General features: G+C 36.1%; 1 protein-coding gene and 1 long non-coding RNA gene across 10 annotated transcripts in view; one reads left to right on the forward strand and one right to left on the reverse strand.

Annotated features, from left to right (window-relative positions):
- Positions 1-27,462, reverse strand: part of LOC125677135 (uncharacterized) — a 65,329-nt gene that overhangs the window by 17,652 nt on the left and 20,215 nt on the right. For 5 of the 8 annotated variants that reach the window (XM_056157724.1, XM_056157722.1, XM_056157720.1 and 2 more), the window contains 3 exons: positions 19,895-20,210; positions 17,743-17,859; positions 3,404-3,521 (listed from right to left, as the gene is read on the reverse strand). In XM_056157724.1, coding sequence (XP_056013699.1) covers positions 3,404-3,521; positions 17,743-17,859; positions 19,895-20,210 — 551 coding nt within the window. Of the gene's footprint in view, positions 1-3,403; positions 3,522-17,742; positions 17,860-19,894; positions 20,211-20,421; positions 20,483-27,462 lie in introns of those variants that run through there. The other 3 variants (XM_056157723.1, XM_056157717.1, XM_056157725.1) reach the window with 1 other exon arrangement.
- Positions 22,057-27,072, forward strand: LOC125677141 (uncharacterized). 2 transcript variants are annotated; one of them, XR_007370961.2, is made up of 6 exons: positions 22,057-22,143; positions 22,563-22,625; positions 23,589-23,750; positions 25,471-25,638; positions 26,061-26,605; positions 26,741-27,072. It is a non-coding gene; the product is annotated as an uncharacterized LOC125677141 (long non-coding RNA). The 2 variants fall into 2 exon arrangements; XR_008800885.1 differs by lacking the exon at positions 23,589-23,750 and having other exon boundaries at positions 26,443-26,605.

The following is a 27,462-nucleotide window of genomic DNA, read 5'->3' on the forward strand; positions in this document are numbered from 1 at the left end:
ATTGCCTTTTTAAGGTTCATTATTACAACTGTATTTCAAACGAACTTGGCATTAATTCCACATTAGGTAATCGTACTAACACTCTAATTGCCCTTTCAAAAGATGAAATTCTTCAAAATCATGCCCCAGTTTTAGACACATTTAATATCCCAGTCCATAGGATGGATGGATATGAATTAGCGTATTTATACCTGATTCTTAAACTTTACAAACACACTTACAAAGAAAGTTATATTGCTGGATCGCGTAAATATTCTTCAAAGCCCATATATTCCCCTTCATGAAAATATCACAGTGAATAAAACATGGAAAGCAGCTGTAAAGGAAAAACAACAGAGAAAAAGAAATATTTCGATCTAGTGATCAGTCATCGGGAATCCAAAAATTTACTTTGTGAATCACTGACTCTGTGATGTCGTTTATCTTAAGTTCACAGTTATGTATCGAATTGATATCAGGATGAAAATGATTATTTTTAATATATAAAACGTCATCGATATATCTACATGTCGAGCTGAATGCCATACAAGATATTTTTTCTTCTCATGAGGAGACTTAAAAATAGGTGAACTAAAAAGAACCACAATTCGTGCCCGTGGGAATTCCAACAGACTATTGGAAGATACCATCATCAAAGACCACAGAGATATTGTCAATAAAGAACTCCATCATACTTTTTTATTTTAACTTCACATTGTTTGTTAATGGAATCAGAGTAGCCTCAACATCTGATTTATACTTTGATAGTTCATTAAAAATGAATATGAACGGCAAACTAACAACTCATTTTCATAACAAATGGTATGATTTCAGCTTCTCCATCGTCTACAATATTTCATAATCAACTGCATATGGTGCTTGTACGTCTTAATTGTTTCGATACGCAGGAGTTTGTTCTGTGTATGACCAGTTTTTAAATCGAGACAGACTACTGACCAACACCTTGATGACGCAGAGATTTCAACAATCCCATTTAAAGGCAACATGGTGGTTATAATGATATATTCACTAATATAACGTATCATTGGGTCAAATGTCTGACGTGTTTCATACCGACTGTAAGGCAGTTCTTGGCACACTGATTTTGACGACGGATTACTCCGTTTACCTGATTAGAATATACATGTAGGGTTCACAGTGTTTGTGACCGGAGGAAAGGAGATGCTTACTCCTTCTAGGCACCTGATTCCACCTCTGGTATATCTAGGGGTCCGTGTTTGCCAATTGAGATAAGTGATTATTTATTGTAGCTCCACCCAATCTCTGGGGATCATCATCACATTAAATTTAAAGCCTCATAATATCCGAAAGCCAGTACAAAAGGTGTTATGTTTTCTGCCTAAGCCCTTCTTGAGAAAATCTTTAAAATATATTTGCACCTGAGCTTTGTGCTAATGTTAACTGTTTTGAAAAGGTATTTTAGATTTCTACATTGAAGGAAAATTAAATTAGGAAATTAAAGAGAAAACTGGGAGTTATAATACTTGTTATGGAGCTACAATGTTTTTAAACATGGCCTCTTTGCACTTCAATTAATGTACTCAGTTTTATTCGATTAAACTTCATTTGTCTCCTAGTGTCAAACACAACATAAATAACACTCATTGTAAATATATACATAATAATTCAGATGAGATCATAGGTGCCTGAGTCAAGGATATTGCACTATAACGATGGAGGAAATTCGAACCTCGAATAAATATTTCCCTTTGAACTATGATGTCTCTGTTTACATTATTTTATCTTTCAGGAAGATTAAATAAACGTGTCATTACCAAAGAATACTAATTTATCCATGTTTTATAAAAATGTCTTATCCCACTTATTTAAACTGCGCAACAGCTAGTTTCAGATCCCCATTCACTCCTGGTAATTCTTCTTTAATGATTAAAATCATGTAATAACAGTTGTCTGTCCACTGTATATTCTTAATTTAAAAAAATCTTTCCAGAGTCATCTCATTCAAATCTCTGATCACGGAGGAGCGTAAACAGTACAAAACTCGAAAAGGAATAAGGGCTATCTGAATTACATGTAATCTCGAGTTCTGAAAGTTACGAGGGTTATGTACATACCAGAAGAAATGGAGAGTATTGGCCTCTATCTAACAATAGCCTAAAATATCAAGGTTTTATGAAGTCCAAAACAATGCGACATAAAATAAAACAGGTACCCAGAAGTGAACGAGGGGGTGAAGGAACGGTTCTTACCACTTTTTCACTACCTGCCTTATAAGTTCGCTCCCCTCAATTGTTGTTTAGGCGAAATGAATAAAAAAACCAGGCACGTAGAATCGGGGGGGGGGGGGGCAGATTGCCACCCCTTTTTATATTGACCATTATTTGTGGTTTGTAATACAATCAAATATATATTGTATATATTGTGTGACTGCCCCACTCTCCATTTTAGTCCCCTACCGACGAAGTCGAAGTCCACTTTGGGTCCGTCTGTCGGTCAGTTCAGTTTCCGCACTTTTTTCTTTGTTCTTGCAGATATTTATCTTCTATTTGGTATGTCAATTTGCCATAACAAGTTACCGATCAAGTTCGAATTTGGTCTCGGTCCGTTGATTTTTCATTTGGTTATACTTAGAAAAATAGCACGAATAATCAGTTTACCCGACTCTTTTGGTTGTGCTTGCAGATATTCCTTTGATATTTTGTACATTGCTTTGCCATAACAAGTTACAGATCAAGTTTGAATTTGTCTGATCTGTAAAGGTTAAACAGATATTATCTATGACGAACTCCTGCATATTTTCAGAGTGTTTGTAATACGCAAAATTCGAATGGTGCTTAATGGTTAAATAAAATTGAAAGCAAATACGGTGACGACTTACAAGTAAGACTATCATAACAGCTTTTGACTACGGATTACTCCATTTACCTGATCAAATTAAATGGCTCACGGCGAGTGTGCCCGGTCGACAGGGATGGTTACTCCTCTTAAGCACTTAATCCCATCTATGGTAGATCCAGGGGTCCGTGTTTACTCACTCTTAATTTTGTATTCTTTATAGAAATTATGAGATTGATCACTGTTCGTTATCTTCACCCTTTCATCTTTTCACAATTTAGCTACACATATCAAACTTTAACAAGCACATATTTTACCAGCTGTGATTTTGAAAGTTAAGATAATGGAGAGTCTATAAAAAATAATACAAAAGCGAAAACGAGAAGACAGAGGACCTCTGGACACATCTGAGGTAAGATCACTTGTCTAAGAAAAATAGGTAACCCCTGTTGATCGGTCACTCTCGCCATATGTACCAACATCATTTTTCATAATGTAATTCGAAAATCATGTTCCACTGTATGTTAGTTAATATATGTTAGAAATCTATGATTTTTTTTCAAATGAGTCTGGAAATTATGTCTTTTGTATCTAATGATAGAAATACCTGGAATGAATCCGGTCCTGTGGAATTATACTTTCTGTATCTTTAATCCGGCTTTCGATCAGACTCCAAGAAACATTTTTGGAATTTGTGGATTCGAACACGTCATAGCATCCTTGATCTACGAAAGAATAAATACCCAGAGCACAAATAAAGTGAATGTCAATCAGATCAAGGGATTTACGAATGTAATAAACTTTGAATTCCTTTAGTGTTTCAGTCTAAAAATTACAATTCCAAATGTGAGCTAAATTAGAAGTATTGTCTATCGTCCTAGTCCTAAAAATTTTAGTCTTGCATTAAATGAACTGCATTTCGTACTTTCTACCAATATACTAGAATTCTACTTCTGCACAAAAACTATACGGTGTCTATGAAAAAGACCATCAAACGAAATCACCCCTCTCTCAACTATAGCCTCGAGTGACACGTCATTTCTGGCAGTGTAAATACTGGTACAGTGTAATTGAAATATTGATGGAAATAACGATTTGAAATTACTCATTTCAATAGGACGAAAATTCAAGGAGCCTTAATTTTTCAATAGATGAAATCCATGTTGAAGATTATTTCATACGATAGGCTAAATATGAAAATGATCTTGGTACTTTTATATTAGTAATATGGAAATCTAGTATTATATACATGAAGAGATTAGACACATTATGAGATTGATCACCGTTCGTTATTTCCTTTAATTCATTATGACACACACATCTATCTATCTATCTATTTATCTATCTATCTATATACCCAAAGTGTCATTCCGGAAATGTTTCCGTCTTTCGTTTTTTAGTATACAGTGATGGAAGTTTTGAACATACCGCTAGGCAAATCTTTTGTTTAAAACAACGGTGTTCGACCCGCCACGGGGTGAGTTATATCTTAAAGTTTACATGTTTACCTTTAAAATTATTGGGAAAACTCTATCCATTCATGGTATCTGTATATTTGAAGATTTCTATGCTAGTTGATAAGTCGTGTATATTTTCGACTGTTTAGTGATCTTTTACTACATTTCGACGTATCTGTCTTTGTGGTTTGATGGTATGTTTATTCTCCCAAGTTCGGCCTGTATTAACTCTACAAATGTTTGTTTTTAATTTGTATGTGGTATTTTGTTAAAATATTTTTTTCTACGGAAAGCCATTCGGGTCGCAATGTGTAGGGTACGGATTTCCCAAAATTCTACTGTGTACCATATGTATATCTGACACATTTTCAAGTAATTATTATTGGTGTTTTGATATCATTATGCTTTTCAACAATGTGTAAATGTCTCTACTATAACTATGGAAGGCAATATTGTCATAATCTGTATGTTTTTGGAATATTGCGTCTAATGTCAACTTCGTTGTTCTTATACATGTTTTATTAGAGTTTGTCTTTGTATTTTGCAGTTTTGTACCCTTCATGGAAGTTTATTAAAGGAATGAATTACTCTGGTTGTTCGCAATCCAAAATAGTACAAAACCTCTAATCACGCTAATCGAACTTCACTCAGCATGGATTATTGCCGTTCAACCTTACGGAATGCTCGTCAACTTACGGACGGAGGAAAGCAAGCATTTTAAAAAGAAGTTAGAGGTTTTAGAGGAAAACTTCGCGTTGAACAAAGAAACATTGACATCATATTGCAAGATATCAGTGATCAAACATTTTTGAAGGGAAACCTTGCAAGTCATTACATAAACGAAATAAAAAAGCATTTTGTAGCCTTTAAGAATGAAAGGAGAAGATAACGAACAGTGTTGCTTTCCAAGTTTATGAGTATCTGTGTGCTCAAAGAAAAAAGCAGCTGACAGAGAGTTATTATCACACAAATTCATTGCAATAGCTACAGAAGAGAGAGTACTTAAAATTTTGAAACAATTGGAAGATATTATTCAGTTGGATCATGATGTGATCACCAAGGATAAGAATGTGACTCTGAAACAACAAATTTCTCAACAGGAATTATCAAGTTTTGAATCATTCAAGGGACTAAAGGCAGAAGCTGTAGAAACTCCAGAAGAAATTAAAGATCCTCCAATTTCAAAAAACGAAACACGGCAAAGATCACTGAGATCATGTTCGATAAGTTCAAGTTCTATATTTTTGAAACAAAAGATGAAACGTGAAGCACCTAAATTTAGAGCACAGGATGCACAGGAAGAGGTAGAGTTAATCAAAGAACAAGCTTCAATCCAAGTTAAGCTGAAGATCCTGACCGTGAAACGTGAAGTAGCGGATGCTGAAGGAGAGCTCAGGGCACTAAGTGAAGTATGAAGTAATGTAGATTCCTTGAATTCAGTTCAAATGGATAATGTTAAGGAAAACAGAACAGCCGGATTTATACTTCAACAGGATGATAACAACAATGACTTTGTACGAGAAAATTTGAATGTTAATGCTCCTACTTTTTATCCCAAATCCAACAGAACATTCAATGGACCATCACAGACTGATGTGTGTAGACAGCTTACTCAGTTTATGATGAAAAAGGATCTCCTTCTATCTCGGCTATGTAGATATGATGATTCTCCGGGATATTTTATTTCATGGAAAGCTAGCTTCCAGAATGCCATGAGTGAATTAGATGTTACACTAGCAGAAGAAATTGGTCAAGTGGTTAGGATCTGAAAGTTGCAAACAAGCACTGAGTATTCGAGCGGCTAATGCTGCTAGTCCAGACCAAGGGGTCATAAGAATCTGGAGTAGACTCGATGATCGTTTTGAGAGTCCCGAGATTGTTGAAGGAGCTCTAAGAAAGAAATTAAACAATTTTCAGAGCCTAAGCAACAAGGACAATAAAACATCATTTGAACTTGTAGACATTGTGTCAGAAAATGAAGCTATTAAGGAAAATCCCACCAACAAGACCCTCCTCAGTGTATATGATTCATCAGCGGGAGTGAATCAGATTATGTCAAAACTACCCTTTTACATTCTAGAAAAATGGACAACAGAAGCAACTCGTTACAAAACCGAACATAACAAAGCTTATCCACCATTTGAAATATCCAAGTTTCTCCAACGAATAGCTAAGATGAAGAATGTCCCAAGCTTTTTTCTATGAGGACTCAACTATTTCAAAAGATTCCAGTTAAAAAACGCTTCAGTGATCTCAAGGGCAGGCAAAACCAGTACACTTACATGTATCAGTGGCAAGGACAAAAGCAACAGATATGAAATCTGAAGACACGGAAGTATTCAATAAAGACAAATCTGACAATCCTATTGTGTGTCCGTTTCATGGAACTAACCATCCACTGAATGAATGTCGGAGTTTTAGGTCAAAGTGGGCAGAGAGGAGATAATTTTCGAAAATGAATGGTATGTGCTTCAGATGTTGTGGTCAGATAAAGTATTTGCGTCGGGACTGTAAAGAACTTATAAAATGCACTGTATCTCAAAGTCGTGAACATCCGACTGCTTTACATATGAACAAGGAAGACGAATCTAGAGCTTCGGGAAAGCACGAGGGGGAAATTGTAATTCTGAAATAGACAGTAAATGTACTGAAGTATGTGGAACGGCATTTGTAGTAAGCAAGTCTTGTTCAAAGATACTTCTTGTTAAAGTCTATCCAGACGAAAGACCGGACCAGGTAAGAAAATTGTATGCGTTGATCGATGATCATAGCAATCGGTCTTTAGCAACTTCAAACTTTTTCCACATATTTGGAGAAGATGGCCCAGACAATTAGTATATTTTATCGTCCTGTGCTGGAAAGTTCACAACTTCTGGTCGTTTTACTTCTAATTACACAGTTGAGTCACTAGATGGATCTTATATTCTGAAACCACCAACTTTGATTGAATGCAACGATATTCCTAAAAACAGACATGAGATACCGTTTCCACACATTGCTTCAAGCTATCGTCATTTAACAGGCATTGCAACATGTATCCCTGAAATTGATGAAAACACCCAGATTGATCTATTGATAGGGAGAGATTTAGTAACAGCACATCACGTTTTAGATCAACATGTGAGCAAGGAATATGTACCGTATGGACAGAAACTTCCCCTTGGTTGGGCTATCATTGGACAAGTTTGTTTTGGGCAAAATTCATCCTCCAGATCGGAATCTTCAAGTTACAGTAAACAAGACAAGTATTTTGTCAGACGGTAGAACCACATTTGTGAAGCCGTGCCAAAACATCTTACAGGTAGACTCACACTTATTTAAGACTACGGACCAAGATGATGTCTCGATAGAAGATGATGCCTTTCGTAAGATGATGGATGCTGGAATGGTAAAGGACTCAGATGGCAGATAGATTGCACCGTTGCCATTTCGTGTTAAGCAACCGACTCTGGAGAACAACAGGCAACTTGCGATGAAGCGAGCAAAGTCATTTGATAATAACTTGAAATTTGATATATCAAAACAATAGCATGTGAAACAATTCATGGCCAAAATGATCGAAAATGGACATGCCGAATTTACACAGCCCTTGCCGGCATCTCAGAAATGTTGGTACTTACCGATGTTGTATACAATGGCAATTCGTTGAACAAGGTAATATTAAAAGGTCCAGACCTCACTAACAGTTTGTTGGATATTCATCTTCGATTTCGAAAAGAAGTTTTTGCAGTGACTGCTGACATCCAGCAAATGTTCTTTAATTTCAAGGTCACGGACAACCATCGAGACTTTCTACGTTTTAAATGGCACGCTGATAATGACCTCACTAAACCATTAGTAGATTATTGTATGACAGTACATATAAATGGGAACAGTCCCTCACCTTCAGTTGCCACATAAGGATTAAGAAAATCTGTGAAAAATGCTCGTTCGGATGTTCGAGATTTTGTGGAAAGAAATTTTAATGTTGATAATGGATTGGTTTCTTGTGAAGACGTGGACACTACTGTCAATTAGATCAAGCATACTCAAGAAGAATTACTCTCTGGTAGCCAACTTAGACTTCATAAACTAGATTTTAATAACAAACACGTTTTGTAACAGTTCCCTGCAAAACATGTAGCAAACAATCTCAAAGACCTGAGTTTTAATACTGATAATCTACCTATTCAAAGGAGTTTAGGCATGTCATGGAACATTGAGAGTGATTGTTTAACATTTCAAGTAAATAGAGACTTTAAGTCATTCACAAAGTGTGGTGTCTTGTCTACCATCAACGGACTGTTCGATTCTGTGGGATTCAGTGCCCCAGTGGCTTTGCGTGGAAAACTGATGTTACGTGAAATTATGTCATGCTTAGGACACCTAGAATGGGGCGATCCTTTACCGGAGATATACCATCAGTCTTGGGAACATTGGGTAAACAGTTTGCCTCTTTTGGAACAATGTAATATTTTACGAATGTATAGTGACATTTCATTCGCTCATGCCATGGATCGGCAGATCCATATTTTCTGTGGTGCATCTAAGGATGTAATGGGTGCAGTGGCTTATCTAAGACTGTGTGACTCCCATCATGTTACTATCATTTTTCTTTTTTGCAATACTAATTTAGCTCCACATCACATCAATACCATTCCTTATTGGAATTTTGTTCAGCAGTACTCGGTGTGGAACTTGCTGAATTGATCAAGGAAGATTTAGGATTTCATCCACGTGATATGTACTTTTATACCGACAGCCGAGTGGCTGTGGGGTATTTAACTAACGAATCAAAACATTTTTATGTTTATGTTGGAAATTGTGTAAGGAGAATACGGGCCTCTAGCAATCCAAGTAACTGGAGACATGTTGCAACAGAAAACAATCCTGCAGATTGTGTTACTAGAGGGATTGAAAGTGTGAATTTACAAAGTGTCGTTTGGATAAAAGGACCTGGATTTCTTAGAAACAAACACTTTGAAAATGTGGAAGAGTCGTATGAGTTAGTCGATGCTGACAATGACAAATAACTGAGACGGGATATCCGCTGTTACAAAACAGATGCCTCTAAACAGTGTCGCTTAGGTTCTGAGAGGTTTGGTGTTTGTTCGGAGTGAAAAAGACTTGTCAGTGCAATTTCATTGCTGAAATGTTTCATTCGTAAATGGAACGATCATAAGCAGGTTGCAAAGGACAATGACCATAAGACACCAGAAGTTCTACAATGTTCAAAAGAACTCATATTTAAGGAGGTTCAAATTGAGGCATACTCAGAAGAGATTGGTTGTATTGCAAATGATGCCCCTCTTCCAGGAGGTAGTTCGATAAGGAAATTTGCACCCTTTCTTGATGATCATGGCGTTTTGAGGGTAGGTGGAAGGTTGCAACATTATGATGATGCGTCAGATTTGAGGAATTATTCAAAACATCCCATCATTCTTCCAAAACATCACCATGAATCGAGACTTATCGCAAGACACTTCCACGAGAAAAACTTCCATCAGGGAAGAAATATTACTGAAGGAGCGATTCGCACAGCTGGTTTTTTGGATTGTTGGTATTCGTCGAGTAGTATCATCGTTCATTCACAAGTGCGTGATTTGTAAGAAACTTAGGGGTAAATTTGTGTGTCAACAGATATCTGATTTACCAGAAGACAGGATAATACCCGCACCCCCATTTTCCTCCTTAAGTGTGGATACCTTTGGGCCATGACCTGTTGCCTTCAAAACAACGCGTGGGGTCCAAACAAGTCAAAAGAGATGGGCTTTACTTTTTACTTGCGTAGTGTATAGAACGATCCATATAGAAGTAATAGAAAAACTCAGTTGTGCGTCCTTTATAAATGCATTACGTCGCTTCATCTCGGTCAGGGATCCAGTTACACAGTTCTGCGCAGAAAGAGGAACACATTTTGTTGGTGTAGTATCTGAACTGAACATCGAGTCAGACTTCGTTGAAAAGGATTTAGTAAAATAAGTTTTAGCAAGTAGCAAAATATTTAGAAAATCACTTTATTGGCGTCGGCGGCAGGATATTTTAGACCATATCCGCCACATATCATAGCAGGGGCCAAGTAGTCGCAGGTGGGAGCCATTTTGAAAAATGTAATTTCAATTTCCGATTACTTCAATGATTTAACTTGATTTGTTTACTTAGGTTTTCTATGTTCATGTTGTCTTGGGATAGCCTAGGCCAACAATATTTGAACAAGAGCTAGGTGGGTTGACATCGGATGACAGAAACCCCGTCCATGGAAACGGGGGAGCCTAGCAGGAACCTAGGAACAGGGCGTAGCCATGAAGGTGATGTCGGTAGCTTTTGGGTAGAATTGGTCCGGGAGTCCAAACTGGAGAAAGGGTGGTTGATGGTGGGTATGGCCCCTGTGATGGTTTGGTATTTTGGGGAATTTTCTTAGGAACAACGTCAGATTCTGCCCGAATATGGGGATCCACATGCTGATCAGTTAGCCATTCTTCTGGCCTTAATGGACGTTAGAGCTGCATGGGGGTTGTATGGCACTGATGTCTGCGATGAAGTCAATTTAGTTTTGGTAGCCACTCAAGAGGGGACCAGTGTATGTAGCTACAAATGCAATCCATACTACGTACATTAGCTTCGAATAGTTTGGGGGCTAGACACTCTCAGGGGGCAACAATCAAGAATCCCCGTGGGAATGCAGTTATCCGATCCCTTCGTGCAAGTGGAGGTGTATGGACGGGCATCTCCAGTGTGGAGAGTATTCCAAACGATCTTTAGTTCACTCAAACCAGTGGTGGGGTAGCTCTATTGCAAGGAATCTGTTTGGGCAGTGAAATATAGCGGGGAGATATTTTACGGTTCCTCACCAGTCAGACAAGTGATGAGACATCGCAGTAGGTCAAAGTCTTGATCTCTATGGATTGCGCATGTCAATGTAGAAGGCTGTAGGGATGGTTTCGAGTTGTTTAATTAGTGTGTTTCTGTTTGTTCGTCTCCAGGGACTGGAGCTCAAAATAGGTCGGGAAATTGCTTCGAAAACCCTTAGATAGCTACGATACAGTACGGTCGACAGTTGCCAGTGTTCAGTCATAAGGTTGAGATGCCGGTGAATAAGAGTTGTGAGTCGGGGATAGGAGGTGGAGGTTTGTGGTTGACAAGTGTAGATATTCAGAAAGCCCGGAATGATTTAATGGCCAGGGACATGAGACTTAGGTGCTACCAGGCAGAGGTGAGAAGTTGTGTGGTTGGCATTGAGGCACTGAGGCAGGTGTTGTTCACCAGGTTGGTTGGGTGGGGGACACCAGGAAAAGTGTCGGTTGCCATAACGATATGGCTTCTTTTGTAACTCTAGGCATTCCCTTGGTTTTGCTGTCAACATTTCATGGCTGAGGCTCAAAATAGGCCGGGCCAAGTGCTCTGTAAACCCTTAGGGGCTCCCGGTTTGAATGAGCAGACCAGTTGTGTTCAACAGTGGGGTATGGAGATTGCATGGGTCTAGTGGATGACCAGTTGTCGGATGCAGAGGAGGAATCTGGGAACGAGCTTGCATTCGAGTGTTGGCGAGCCTGGGTTGTTCCGGGCGGATTACTATGCATGTGCTGGGGTTGATGATGAGGTCTGTGTGGGCATATCATATGAGGTTAAAAACATGCAGGCTTCGATGGTAGTGCTAGAGGTCTTTGCAAAGATGCACAATCTAATAATTGCAGATGTTCCAGATATGGTTGGGGCAGTGATCTATCAGTTATCTGGGGAGTTTGCCCCAAGGCAGCTGTCAATTGTGCAGCTGCGTGCTAATCGGATGATGGTTACCCTGTGCCTCCACACGAATCGGTCTGATGGGATAGTAATGTTCCATAGTAGATTTCTCTCTCTCTCTCTCTCTCTCTCTCTCTCTCTCTCTCTCTCTCTCTCTCTCTCTCTCTCTCGTTCTTGTGAGTTCTTGTTGGTCAGTCAAAGTATAATAATAATAAATAATAAAATTTATAAAGCGCCGTACATAGAACAATTTACTTTAGAAGAGAAATGCAACTATAAAACACAATTAAAATGAAATTGAATGACACTATGACTTTTATATTTATACACGTATGAAAATAAAACACTATAATTAAGATCAATAGTTAAAAGGTTTTAAAAACAGACAGTTCCTGCGTATATATGGAAACAATTTATTGAGCGTTCCTTGCCATCCATCACTTTATTCATAAACAAATCGCTGTTGTAAGCCATTGTTCCTAGTGATTTTCAGCAGGTAATCGTTCGACCATTCATAAAAAACCAGGTCTCGACAAAGAAATTTTCAAAAACTATCACCCTGTGTCAAATATCTCGTTCGTTTCGAAGATTCATGAAAAGGTTACTGTAAAACGAATCGAAGCTTATCTGGAAATGCATCAACTGTATGGCAATTTTCAGTCCGAGTACAGAACGAGATACTCTACAGAAACTGCACTAATGAAGGTACATCATGATATCGTATGTGTACTTGACAATAACAGTTGTGCTATTCTTGTATTGCTCGACCTCTCTGCCGTTTTCGATGTCATAGACCATAATATCCTATTGCAACGTGTGGACAACATATTTGGTATCACTGGATCTGCATTTAAATGGATTACATCCTATCTTAGTGATATAAATCAATGTGTTGCCGTCAGTTCATGGCTGTCCGATGCTTGTCCCCTTGCATGTGGTGCATCGCAAGGCTCAGTCCTAGGTCCGAGATTCTATTGTCTTTTTTAGAAAACCCTTAGGGGAAGGAAACTGACGTCATGATATGACGTATCATATATACGCCTATTACACCCAGATCTATATCATCATTGAACCTGGTGACAATTGGAGCGATATGTCTCAAATACTATCAAATTGTTTATCGGACATACGTATGTGGATGAGTATCAACCTCCTCAAACTCAATAAAGACAAAACTGAACTTGTAGTCTCCACACCAAAACACAGACTTAAAGATAGGAGCAGTTTTCATTTTGAATTTAGTGACTGTGTTGTAATGTAAAACTTATACGGTACCGTGATTCATCTTTCGTAAAAACAAAATTAGGCGTATTCTTTGACAAATCCCTTACCATGGAAAAATATTGTCTCTCTATTTCCCGCTCAGCATTTGTGAACATTTGCAGAATTGGCTGTATCCGTCCATTTATCAATGATGGAGCATGTAAACCTCTAGTAAACTCGTTAGTTACATCCAGATTAGATTCAGGAAATGTATTGCGTTATAGTGTTCATTCACAACACACCAACAAACTTCAGAGGGCACAAAACACTACTGTAAGATTAATAACACGCTCTTCACTAGCTTCCAGTTGAATACAGAATGCTATATAAGATCCTTCTTCATACTTTTAAACCTCTCAACAACCAATCTCCAGTTTACATAAAGGATATCCTTTCAGTTTACAATTCCACATGATCACTTAGATCCGAATTTCTGCATCTTCTCCAAGTACCTCGGACACATACGGAAACATATGGGGATCGACGTTTGGATAAGGCCATATCGAGTCTCTGGGACTTTTTGCCTTTTAAACTCAGACAATGCACTTTACTGTCTACTTTTAAAGCGAACCTCAAAACGTATCTTTTTTGATTAGCTTTTAATTTGTAATTCTTTATACATACTTAGTGTTCTTACATTACAGCTCTTTCAGTGTTGTTGCACCCCCCCCCCCTTTTTTTTGTTTTACAAAAAACCTTCAGTTTCTATTTGAACTGTAGTTTGTAATCATACTTATGTATGTCCTTTCTATGTATTTAATTATTCATAAAGGTTGTTTTAAGGTAAGATTCGCAACAACAGGGAGATAGCTCTTGATATACCTCATTGCAGTTCACGCTTTATGACATCACAATGAAAAAATGCGGCACAACATAGTCACCATTCTCTCGAAGCTAGGAATTTTTATGACATTCAGAAGCATTTTCTTTTAAATAAATCTGATCATGCTTTACATCCCTAGCTACATGCACTTTATATTTCGATGACATTTATATGCACTGATCGAGCGATTTATCGCATGAACTTTGAAATGTAGAAAACGCGACTGATATGATGACCTAAAAATATAAGAGGGGTCTTCTCTAAAATATCTTTAATATATTCTTAATTTTGTCTGAGAAACATCTGCATATCGACATTGATCGTTTCGACATAAAACAGATTTGTTGATTTGTTAAGTGTCATTTTTACGTTAATTTGCCATCCATACATCAATAAATCCAAAAACGCGATGTATTCATACACGCCTGAAAACAAATAATATAGTGCGGGAAAACTATTCAAATTTTAGCAATTGTTGATAAAGTGAAAGAATTGGAATTATAGGAATCAAACATTCCTTTTGAAGAATTTATCGATGTGTAAACTCCGGACATTTTACTCAAAAACTTAACATAAAAGTGCTTCGCACTTTTATTCAGTGTGTGAGTAAAATGTCCGGAGTTTACACATCGATAAATTCTTCAAAAAGAAAGTTTAATCCTTTAATAAATATCATTTATCATTTTGGGGCTGGAATTGTATTTTGTTAATGAAAATTCTCAATGCACTATTCAAAAGTTGTACAATTATAAAACAAAGTGACAAATAGCATGAATGAAATAATTGTTTTTAATACGTTACCATGAAACAAAACCCCGTGAGTAGTAAATTTGTATGCTTTGTTAAATGTTTATAGTCCAAATATTATGTTTAAAGTGAACATTTTCTGAGGTAGACCGTGTAAAGCTGTCCAATATGTAATTTTTATTGCCATGGCAACCAATTTTAATTTTATTCAAGACATAAAAAGTGCTATTTTTTGTGTGTGTTTTCTTCCAATTAGTTTAATGTTAAAGATGATACTAAAAAAATATACCAGATCTTTTCCCCATAAGTTTGGCTTATGTAGTTTTTATACCACTAGTATTCCGTTTTGTACAAAGATCCCGAAACTGTCAAACATCACAAAATTAACACCAGCAATTCTTTTAAAAAGTCAATTTTTAAAAGATAAATTCCTACTGAACATGCTCATATACAACATGACTTTATTCGCTACATGTCAAAATGTCGCAAACCTTACATTGAATTCTTTTATATATTATTAAGGTAATTATATCATTATATTAGGTAAAAGTTTTACATTAGGTGCTATATATCAATAATAGTAATTATGCATTTTAATTCTGACACTATGAATATTTTATTCACATGTACACATATATGCACACCAATTTTATATTATCTTTTCTCTTAAATTTGTAAAGCGCTTTCGATAACTAATGTTAATAGGGTGCCATATAACTCATTTAATGATAATCACAAATACAGTTTATACATGAAAGGTGAAGATAACGAACAATGATCAATCTCATAACTCATCTAAGCAATACAAAATAGATAGTTGAGTAAACATGGACCCCTGGAAACACCAGAGGTGGGATCAGGTGCCTAGGAGGAGTAAGCACCCCCTGTTGACCAGTCACACCCGCCATGAGCCCTATATCCTGATCAGGTAAACGGAGCTATCCGTTGTCAAAATCAATGTTAGAATTTAAAATGCCAATTGATCAAAATGTCTTTATAAGTATTTTTCTGGTGTTTCGATTAATTGAAAATCACTATAAGGATATGGTAATCCCAGTAATACTGATAAAGTTTGTAGCAATATTGTCTTTCGTTTTACAACAGTGTGTGTATGTTAAACGAACTGGCCATTAATTCAACATTTGGTAATTCTACTTATACTCCACGTTTCCTTTCTAAAGATTATATTCTTCATTTGACTCAATGCGAGGTTATATTAGTACATTGTAAATTAGATCGTTACAACTACTATACGATCATACCTAGAACATGTGTTTGTGTATATAATCAATTGAGAGACATAACCATCTTATGCGGACGAGGACCATCGATGGGATGATATTCCTAGAAAGAGAAACCGGGGCCAATATTTCATGTCCCTGATCATAAATCCAATCATGAATCGATGGATCTTTTTTTCTGTTTTAGAGCAACCTGAATAATGATTGATTGACTTTCCTGTTTTCAGTAAGATTCATCTTGAAATGTTTCTCTCGAAAAAGTTCTTGCTCGAATAAATACTTGTTTTATGAGATTTTAGACAATGAAAAATAGCGCTCATGGCGGTTGTCTGACGTGTTTTCAAACCAATTGTTAGGCTGTTATTTACATGAAAAGGTGAAGACAACGAACAGTGACCAATCACATAACTCCTAAAGTAGAGAGTTGGCAAACACGGACCCCTGTATATACCAGAGGTGGGATCAGGTGCATGGGAGGGGTACATTTTAATTCTAACTACGGACACTCTGTTTTCCTCTCGCGGCGGGTGTGACCGGTCGACAGAAGCTCCTCCTAGACATATTTTGTAAGACTTCCGGCGTGTACTACATTTTGTATTCTTTTCAGGACTTACAAAATCAATATCTGTTCGATATTTTTACCTTTAATATAACCGTATCCTGTAGGGCCAGATAAAAAGATTACAAGGAAGGATAATCACTCAAAATAGAATATATTTGAAGGAGTTTGCGGTATGCTACTCCATTTAAAAAGGTATCTAGATAAGTTTTTTGGTATCATTAAATTGAAACCACCTATTTGAATACAGGAATGAATCGTTTAGTTCTTGTTTTTTCATGTATGCGAAAAAATAAAAATGACATAATTTGCAAATCAGAACCGAATGTTTTCGTAGTCTATGTAAATAAAAGTATAAAACAAATTAATTGTTGACATCATTATTTGAACAATATCAGCCAAAGGGACTAAGCCCGTTCAGGCTCGAACTCTGTGATTCCATAAATATAAAAAGGGGTCTAACTCTGATCCAGATAAAAAAAACTACCCACTCGCTTTAAATGCCTACCAAATCAGAGACTATGTGCGGTATGTGTAATTTACCGGTCTCCCTGCATAGATTAATGTTTTAATTACCTGCATGCCAACTTTCAAGCCACAGGTTCTAAAAATAACAGATATACGTCATCGTTCTCTCGATTTCACCTGTGTAGTTTTACTAGGACATTTATTAGCTTTTTATCTGGGCCAGAGTTAGACCCCTTTCTATATTTATGGTATCACAGAGTTTGGGCCCAAACGGACTTAGTCCTTGTGATATCAGCTGTTAGAATTGGTAATGAGGAAAATGATGATGAATGATAAATGCATAGGTAATATCTCTTTCTCGAATTGGTGAAAACTTCTATTCGATTTGATGACATCACCATGAAACATTAATTAGTGTAAATGATACAGATACCAAAATGGCTCCTCAAACCATAATTACAAGATTATCACACTATGAACAATAACACAACAATTTACAATATTTTTTCTGATAAAGCAATTTTCAGATATGACTGGAAAATTGATTTCAGTGTCATGTTTCACACAACACACACTCAAACTTTAAGATATTTTACTCTGCTGTGAAAAACATCCCTATTTGCTTTTCAATTACTTTTACCAAATGAGGGTAAAATATGATCTTACACTTGTAAACTTCGTTTGATTTGTAGAATAATGGACACGGAACATCGAATTGTGTGCAGTCTGTGTTGTAGTTTTCTTGAACTCTTCTTCCAAGAAAGCTGTACTCCGGACAGTGCCCTGTAATAGATATTCTTAATGAATATCAATTAAATTCAAGATTTTCTTCTGTAAACCAGCATCATACACATACAAGAAATATCTGTGAAATTCGCAAGGAACTTAGAGTCCCAGATATTCAGTTAATTGTCCTTCACAGTCAAAGTGTAGATCTATTACATAGAGCTGAAATGCAAAAAGATACTTATTGGTTGGTTGTTTGTATATTGTTGAACGTCATGTTCGAGACTTTTTCACTCATATGGAGACTTCATCATTGCCAGTGAAGAACTGCAATATGTAGGTATATGTTCGGCACTTTCGGCCTATGAGCAGAGGGAATTTTTTTCGTGACACACCTGCTGTGACACCGGACCTCAATTTTTGCGGTCTCATTTGAAGGACAACCTCATATAGTCGCCTTTGACGACAAGCAAGGAATATTGAGGACCTATTCTAACTCGGATCCCCAGGGAAATGTCCTTCTAGGAGTTATGGGATTGATCACTGCCCCATTTAGATTCATGAATATTCTCAATACTGACATTACAAAATGGTGTAGTAAAGTGGAATTTTCTCCGTAATGAGACTTCACAGAAGTCTTGCTCCAACGCAGAACCCACGGGAGGTATCTCTCTAAAGTCATATATCCACAGTAGACCTGATAGTTCGAAAGTCAGATTTCCCTTTTTTTTTAAATCTTGCTTTGTAGAGTAAATTGCGACACCATGATTTTAATCAGCATTGTAAAGGTTACTACACTTAACTAATCAACAAAGAAAAATTCTTAACGAAAAACGGTACATTCATATTAGTTATTCTTATTTAGCTTTATAAAAATCTTTGCGTAGATATTTCCTCCGATGATTCCTGTCAATTGGTACAAAACACTTCTTGTTCAGTGACATTGGTCTTCATTTTTAGTTATAAAAATGTGGTTTAAACTCAGGTTTTGCGATCAAACATCTTATAATAATGTTTATTTAATATTTTGAATGCATTATATCTATAAATTCTTTATCCAATTTTGCTACATTACAAATGAAAGATCCTGTCATCATGAAGGCTGTGTCTTCGAACGTTTTATTATATATCATACAGGCATTCGGACGAACGAATTTGGATGCATAATATATGACAGGGGATGCTTACTTCTACTAGGCACCTGATCCCACCTTTGGTGTGTCCAGGGGTCCGTGATTGCCCAACTCTCTATTTTGTATTGCTTATAGGAGTTATGAGATTGGTAACTGTTCGTTACCTTCACCTTTCATGCTACTTTGATATAATTCTATCTTTATTAAGTTTGATCGAAGAAGGTAGCATGAGACGTCGCTGTATCATGTGACTCTGTTTCACGGGATTTTTTACAATCGGGGCATAAATCTAAATTGGCACTGTGAATAAATATCGCAATACTTCGGCCAACTATTAAATTAATTGCTTTATGCTCAAAAAGGAGAAATTGCGGATAATTTAGTGTGTTTTGGAAATACGAGATGCGTCCTTTAAAGAAAATAGAATTCACCAGGGGTAAACTCACTCTATGAATTGTAAAGCGTGTGTTCCTTCTTGCTACTTAGGAGGTAGTCTCATTTTAGAGCAAAATTTCCGGAGGGAGTGTGGCTCCAATGGGGCTAACTCTAGAGCCAGTCTTGTGGGGTAAGTTTCACTAAGTGGAAATATTGCTCTAAATAGCGGCCTATCGTTAATAAATATATTAGTGTGACTTACCACTGCTACATGTACGAATCGAAGAATGATTAGTAATCCAATCCTAGCATGGTGTGATCTATTTATCATCAATTAAATTTTTATGCTCTTTGAAAGCCTATCTTTGAACCTAATTTAATTTTGCATTTAATGACAGTTCAAAAATCGGTAGAACAATTTAAAATGACGGATAATAATTGATTTACATTGTCTTAGGATAGTAAATAATGATAATAAGACTTTTATCTAGACAGGATAGCACGGTGAATATGCTTTAATTTGGCACGGGGGTGTCAAAAGAACATTGCAGTAAGATTGTTGATATCTATAGAAATATGCTTACCGAAAACTATCAACTTCAATGGGGCGCAAACTTCTACAGTTTTGTTCTGATAATGATTAGGAACGCAATGATACACCAGTTCATCTGTGCAGCCTTTAGTTCCTTTGCTGCAATTTTTCCTTTTTCCAGCTGTAAACCACTCCGCTTCATTCCGTGGGCAGCTTGTAACATTTTGTATGCTGTCTTGTACTTCTGGACAAAACAACTGCTCAGCAGACATAAAGTTATGTTTTATGATTTCTTCATCATTACGACTGATGACTAACGGTATCAGCAACAGGAACAGTATGAATTCACATCTAGGATTACAAAGCACCTGCAATATAATAAATCATGTTAGAGACTACATTCATTACCAACATATGAAGTTAATGTATCTCAACTGATTCGATACGCGTGTTCTGTGAATTGTTAATTTTCAAATCGAGGTAGGGTACTGACAAATACTATTTTGAAAGTTGATCATGCTCAATTAATGTTACAAGGGTTTTGACAATCTAGTTCAAATGGTATTATATTATTGCAACCTTGATATATCTCCCAAATCGTTGATGCATTTTATGACGTCTATACACGATGAGTGACACAAACACCTAATAATATAAAACGTATACGGTACCAATTTTGATGCACCAGATGCGCATTTCGACAAATAATGTCTCTTCAGTGATGCTCAACCGAAATATGTGAAATCCGATATAACAATGGCGTTTTAGAGCTATTTTAGGGAATAACAGTGTGCCAAAAGGGTGGAGTCAATATCGTCTAAGGATAAGAGCTATGCCTGAGGAAGATAATCCTTAATTTTAAAATGAATTTCTAAATTTTATGACAGCAATTAAATATACATTCGTATTTTCAAGCTAGTAACGAAGTACTTATAGCTACTGGGCTGTAGAAATCCTCGGGGACTAACAGTCCACCAGCAGAGGCCTCGACCCAGGGGTCATAATGTAAAACTTATACGGTACCAATTTTGATGCACCAGATGCGCATTTCGACAAATAATGTTTCTTCAGTGATGCTCAACCAAAATGTTTGACATCCGAAATAACAATGGAGTTTTAGAGCTATTTTAGGGAAAAACAGTGTGCCAAAACGGTGGAGTCAAATTCGTCTTAGGATAAGAGCTATGCCTGAGGAAGATAATCCTTAATTTTGAAATTAATTTCTAAATTTTATAACAGCAATTAAATATAATCTTGATAAATAGACAAATGAAGATAACAATTGGACTCAGGTGCCCAACAAAAGTAAGCATCCCCTGTTCACGGGTTGTAGCTGATGTTAGCCTTCCATCTTGATCAGGTAAACCGGATTATCCGTAGTCATAATCAGTATGTAAACGATGACCGGCTGCCCGGGTAGCCTGGTGATTAACTCACTCTCACCGCAGTGACCCGAGTGCGCTACCCGTGATCGGCAATAGCTGATTATGAGAGGATACGGTTGTCGCCCACTCGGACACGTTGGTCTCCTTCCACAAAATGGCACCCTAACTCCAACACCCGTGCAAGTCGGTAGATAGCTAGTATATAGTTAATGTTCATTGTTGTTAGTATACCAGACTTAAAATGAGTATTATCATATTATAACAATCGGTATGAAACACATAAGCCAGCATTGGACATACACAGCCTAATGTAAAGAACCTGACTCAAAAAGTGGCAGAAATGGCCCATGCTTAAAACAAATAAATATTACTGTAGAATACATCTAGAAACTTCAAACTTTTTTAAAGCTATATTTCATTTTTCTGATAACGCTTAAGTTTTCTTTGTAACCGGTCTTCAAAATAGCGTATATCAGAACGATTTTGTCGTTAAACGTCGCGATTGAACAAAACGTCATTATATAACGTTGTCAATGCTTTGGAGTTTTCATGGCTTTTGGGTCGGTTATTTTTATGAAAACTAAATATTTAGAAAATATTTGATATACATTTACGTTTAAATAGTTGATACTTGTAACAATATGTTACCAAGACTACTGATCTTGGATACTTTCAAATGAAATCGAAATAAACATCGGAATATAAACGAGATTTGGTACGGATGAAACACCACATCTAGTGGAATGTTATTTTTAGATCGAGACAGGTATGTGGTGTTTCCCAATCAACTATGTACGAGTTAACTTTTTGTTTGTGTATCTAAAGAGTTACTTCGCTTTATTGTTGCACGCGCCATTTATAGTGTTTACAATGTATTACTGTTACACCAAAGATTGTGGCATTGTAGCCCTACAGTGTAAGTAATCTTTCATTTTTCTGAAACTGTAGAATCTTTAGTTACATGTGGTAGAATGCATACTTTGTAATGTCGAGTATGTCAGTAATTTGTAGCATTATCTATGTACGGTTAATATGACCTGATTTTTGTGCAAGCGCGTGGTTTGTGTTTACAAAAAATTCTGAGATTACAATCTAGTCACATATATGTTCCTCTTGTATATGTGGATTTCAAAGGATAATCTGTTTATCTTGTGCTGAGTTATGATGATCATCGTATTCTTGCCTTAATTATAAACTTATTGCTGTCAAAAGAAAAAGTATGGAAAAACGTTCTGGTCATAACTGAAGCAAAATAGAGTCTGTGGTTTTCTACGAGAATTTTGTATGTATATTCAATTACATGTTTGTCATATGTTTTGTTTTTGTACTTTACAGTCTATTACTACATCCATGCTGAATAAAGAGATGAAGCATTCTCAACACTGAGTTTCAGTACGGGTAAGTTTAGGACATTGCATCAAATGATTAGTAAATATTCGGTATCTGAGCAACAAATATAATTTATTACAAGTTCATTATTCTGTATTTTATCAAAGCTGTACAAAACGATGCTTTGAAAGCATCAGACAACAACGTGTCTATTTTTCACTTTGTAAGAGTCACCATTTATAAACCACTCAGAGAATGATTTTGTCAATTTCGATTCTCAGATCACCAGAGACAATGCCACTGGTCTTAAATCATAGCAATGGCGAAATAGGATTTATTATATGCAAGTGCGACATTTACTCACATGTAACCCCCCTCCCCGTGAGACAGTTGAAAGTGGGCGAGCTTTGGGAAAAACATATCCATATATTTGATAAGCAATATCCATAATCTTTAAAGGGGTTAGTTATTTTCATATTACATCCATGTGGGCCAAGCAAAAAGACTTACAAGATACATTGTACAGACAACAACTACTGCACACACTTCATACCCCCCCCCCCCAATCTCCCTTAGACTCTCATCCTAACAAACATTTACACATTTTGTAATCACAGTAAGGTCTTATTAGATAAACTGGTGATTGGGTGGTCTTGTTAATATAAATATTTTAATATCTCAGCACACCCAGATCCACGTTTCTTTTATAACATGGTAGTCCAAGAAGTGGAGGAGTCTCTTATCAACCAAGAGACAGAGGGGGGATTATTATGATGAAACTTACTTCATATATATGATATATTGAACAAAATTCCAAGCTGTGAATATGAAAAATACATATTGTACATTTGTATTTTGACATGTATGTACATTGTATTGAAATCCGAAATGAAATTACCAGTACTCAAAATAAATGAAATTTTAACATTTGGAAACATCTCAAAGTACGTGTGTATTCTAAAGGTTGCATTCCTTATGAAGCAACCAAGTACACGTGTACATGTGAATAAGTGTTTTATTTATCTATTACAGGACTAGAAGTTCAAAGTTCTCCTCTGTGGTACTTTCATCAATGTCACTGTCTCTGACTCATCGTCTGTTCTGGCGTTATCCAGATAGCCCCCCAACCCCCCAACCCCCCGAACACATATTCTATCATCTCCACATGGAAACATTTTCATCTACCATTAAATTGTACTTTTTTTTATTTTTGTATGATTGGATATATATTTCGTAATTTGAAAAAATACCAAATACCTAACGTGTGTTTTATTTAACCAATATGCAAGATTTAAGGGCTCGTATTTCAATAAATATTTTATAATAAAAACATTTTTAGATGTTTTATATGAAAATATCTTTAATTACATTCTTTAAAACACTTACACATCTTAATTTGTGTTATACTTAAACTTGATGTAAGATGACAGGATTTTCAAATAAGTGGATTTCTTTATTAACATTATTTTCTTATTATTTCTTTCTTATCATTATTATGTTCCCCAAACAAAGTTTGGGAACATATTGTTTTTACTCTGTTTCTTATTATTATTATTATTATTATTATTATTATTATTATTATTCTTCTTTTTCTCCGGTACTTTTTTGTCCGGTAGTGTTCTCAGAAACTACAAAAGGGATCGATATGAAACTTTCCAGGATGATAGTATAGCGTTTGTAGATGTGCATAGTGATAGTCATTTTGTTTGCACGTGCATGCACGCGCGCGCACGTGCATTGCAATTTTGGTACAAAAAATGGAAAATCAGAATATTGAAGGAAGCGATATAAAACCTAAATAGGATGATAGTATATCATTTGTACATATGAAAAATAATAGTTATTTTGTCAGCACGCGCACGCATGCGCGTGCACGCGCATTCCAAAATTTGTACACTAACTTTGGAATCAGTCTAACTTTTTTGTTGTTCATTGAAATGGCTTGAAATTCATATCATAGGTAGATATTGAGACCCTTAACTGATTTACATAGTCAAAATTACCAATTTGCACGCGCATGCACGTGCGCTTCATTTTGATTGGATAATACTAAAATGTTTGTAACTATCTTATTTATGAAGCGAATGAGATGATATTCACAGCATAAGTAGACAATATGTGTATCTATATATTGGTGTAATAAAAAAAATGCCAACGTACACGCGCATGCGCGTGCAACGTTTTTTAAATGTTCAATTTTTAAAGGACGATAAGGTTTTTGTTTTTCATCAAATTCTATTGATATTAATGGTTTAGATGTGTCTTGGTACTCCTTACAAATTGCTGTGGTTAGAATTACTGCTAAGCACGTGTATGCACGTGTGCTGAATTCTGATTGGACGATTTTAAAATCGCTATAACTTTCTTATATTTGGTGGAAACGTTATGAAATTCATACTGTGGGTATATGATACAAATGCCTGCTGAACGACATCAACAAAAATTCGGAATCGTACACGCGTGCGCGTGCATGCACGTGCAACACTTTCTTTCATTTCTTGGTACTGAAATGACCATATTGAATGTACTACATGTAATTAAAGACTAAAATAAAATGATTTTTTGCTATAGATTTAAAAGGACATCACTTTTTAATTGGGGGAGGTTTGGGGAACATATGTAACGGTCCCCGTTACAATTAGAACTAGTTTGCATTGAAATGAGTTATGTATAAAAACATTGTGCAAGATTGCAGGCTCATTTTAATAGTACATTATTCGTATATTCATGCATTGCAAGACCACACCTTTCAAAATAGCTGTGGGCGATGCCTTTGTTTGAGTTGCTTCCCATTTAAATAAACGTATTGTAATATTTATTTCTCTATTTATTAACTTTAACACATACATTAAATTCAAGAATAAACAATCTATTTATTTTTATGTGACGTTCTGTATTACTTGTGATTTTATAGATTGTGAATAAAGTCGTCTAATAGAGAGGTTAAACAACTGACCGTGTACGTCTACCTGTACTTGTAACTAGGGGAATCCCCTCTTTTATTGAGTATTACGTCATCATCTTTGCACACAGCGTCATTCTACAAGTTGTATACAACGCGTAGAGTTGTGAGTACACGGAGGTAAGAACTTGTAACATTTTAAGCTCATTATACAACGATTTTCTGCAAATTATGCATTTTGTAACAATCTAGAGGATTTATTACGCACGAATATTAAACTGAACTGATCATTTTCATAGAATTATTTAATGAAAATTTATTGTGAAATTACACTTGTAGACCACTGTCTCTACATCACAGATCATATTATTTAGGGGGGAGAAGGAACAGCTTGTTAAGTCTTTATTCATAGATGGATTGATATATGTGACAGTTAAATCAAAATGCAAATTGATATATTTAAATAAAATGTATTACATGTTTAAAAATTCAACGGGTTTGGGGGGGGGGGTGTCTATAAACTATATACTTTAAACAGAAATGAATACCGACAGGAAAACACAGATTCGATTTAAACCTGAGAATGATCTACGGCTTTTAAGGGAAGTTGTCGGAAGTAATCCCCTGAGAAACAAAAACAAATGGGCTGAAATAGCTGAAACTCTGTCATCATCGACTTTTATTCTGAACTGTAGACGAGTGAGAGAACGTACAAATCTCCTCATTGAACAACATAAACGAGAAACTAGGGAAAATCTTAAAAGGTTTTTCTATTGAAACCATCTCTCTCTCTCTCTCTCTCTCTCTCTCTCTCTCTCTCTCTCTCTCTCTCTCTCTCTCTCTCTCTCTCTCTCCGATACACCGCTTATCTTTTAATATTCTTGTCTTGTTTTCCCATGCCTAAAATATTTCATAATACCGTACACTAATATGTTTCCATACATTTTCAATACACTTACGTTCCTGTATGTTTATTTTTTAAAGATCTGGTGTCGAAGTCGGAAAAAACAATACTGCTGGACGATGTCGTAGAATTAAAAAATGAAGAGGAGAGAGAAGAAAGAAGAAAAAGAAAAGAAGGACAGATAAGAAAACTTAGTGAAAGAAATCAGGAAAAGGGCACTTGAATGACTTACACCAACGAAAAGTATGAAAATATTATTGTTGAATTGTATTACAAGGATCACGTGATTTGTTTGGAAGGAAAATGCATTGATTTGTTGTGTAAACAAATTTTTTCATTATACAGCCATACATATTTTTTGTTTGTTTGATTTTTCAGACGGCGAATACGATTTGCCAGTAATCAAGAGGAAGAATTCGCAGACATATCTTGTGGATTATTTAAAAGAAAAATCAAAAAATGAGATATCTATGAGAAAATCACAAATGGAAGTAAGAAAAGAAGAATTATAGTTGGAGAAGGCAGAGTTTGAAATGGAGCGAGAGGAACGGATGCAGAGAATGGAAATAGAAAAGCAAGAGAAACTTGCTTTCATTGATTTACTTAATAATTAACGAAAGATAACTAATCATAAAAGGTGTTCAGAAGTGTAAAATTTTATTCCAGATATTTGTTTAATTTATCTGAATAAACTAAACCATTAAAGTCAATCTTGGTCATATATTTGTGCACATTTATGCCAGATATTCCTGTAGTGATGGGGGAGACATAGCAAAGAAAGTGGCAGTTTCGCTCCCGTACAAAATAGTGTGACAATTATTAAGGATTGAAGCTACTCTATACTACTTTCCAACAGGTTGTAGATAGAGCTTTTGAATTTTCTTGTAATCTAGAAAAGAAAAGAGAGTTAATATTTTGCCAAAGGTCCATTCCACGCAAACTCTCACTGCGGACATCCTTTGGTTAAATCGCAGTTGATTTGCAGTAATAACACCTCCTCGAAATGGAGAATTATGTAAGGCGATAACGGTACGCAGGGTCGCCGTAGACAGAGTAGACACCGTTGTTTGGTTTCGTCATATGCCGATACGTCTGGTATT

Source organism: Ostrea edulis, chromosome 3, assembly GCF_947568905.1.
Source record: "Ostrea edulis chromosome 3, xbOstEdul1.1, whole genome shotgun sequence".
NCBI classification, from domain to species: Eukaryota; Metazoa; Mollusca; class Bivalvia; order Ostreida; family Ostreidae; genus Ostrea; species Ostrea edulis.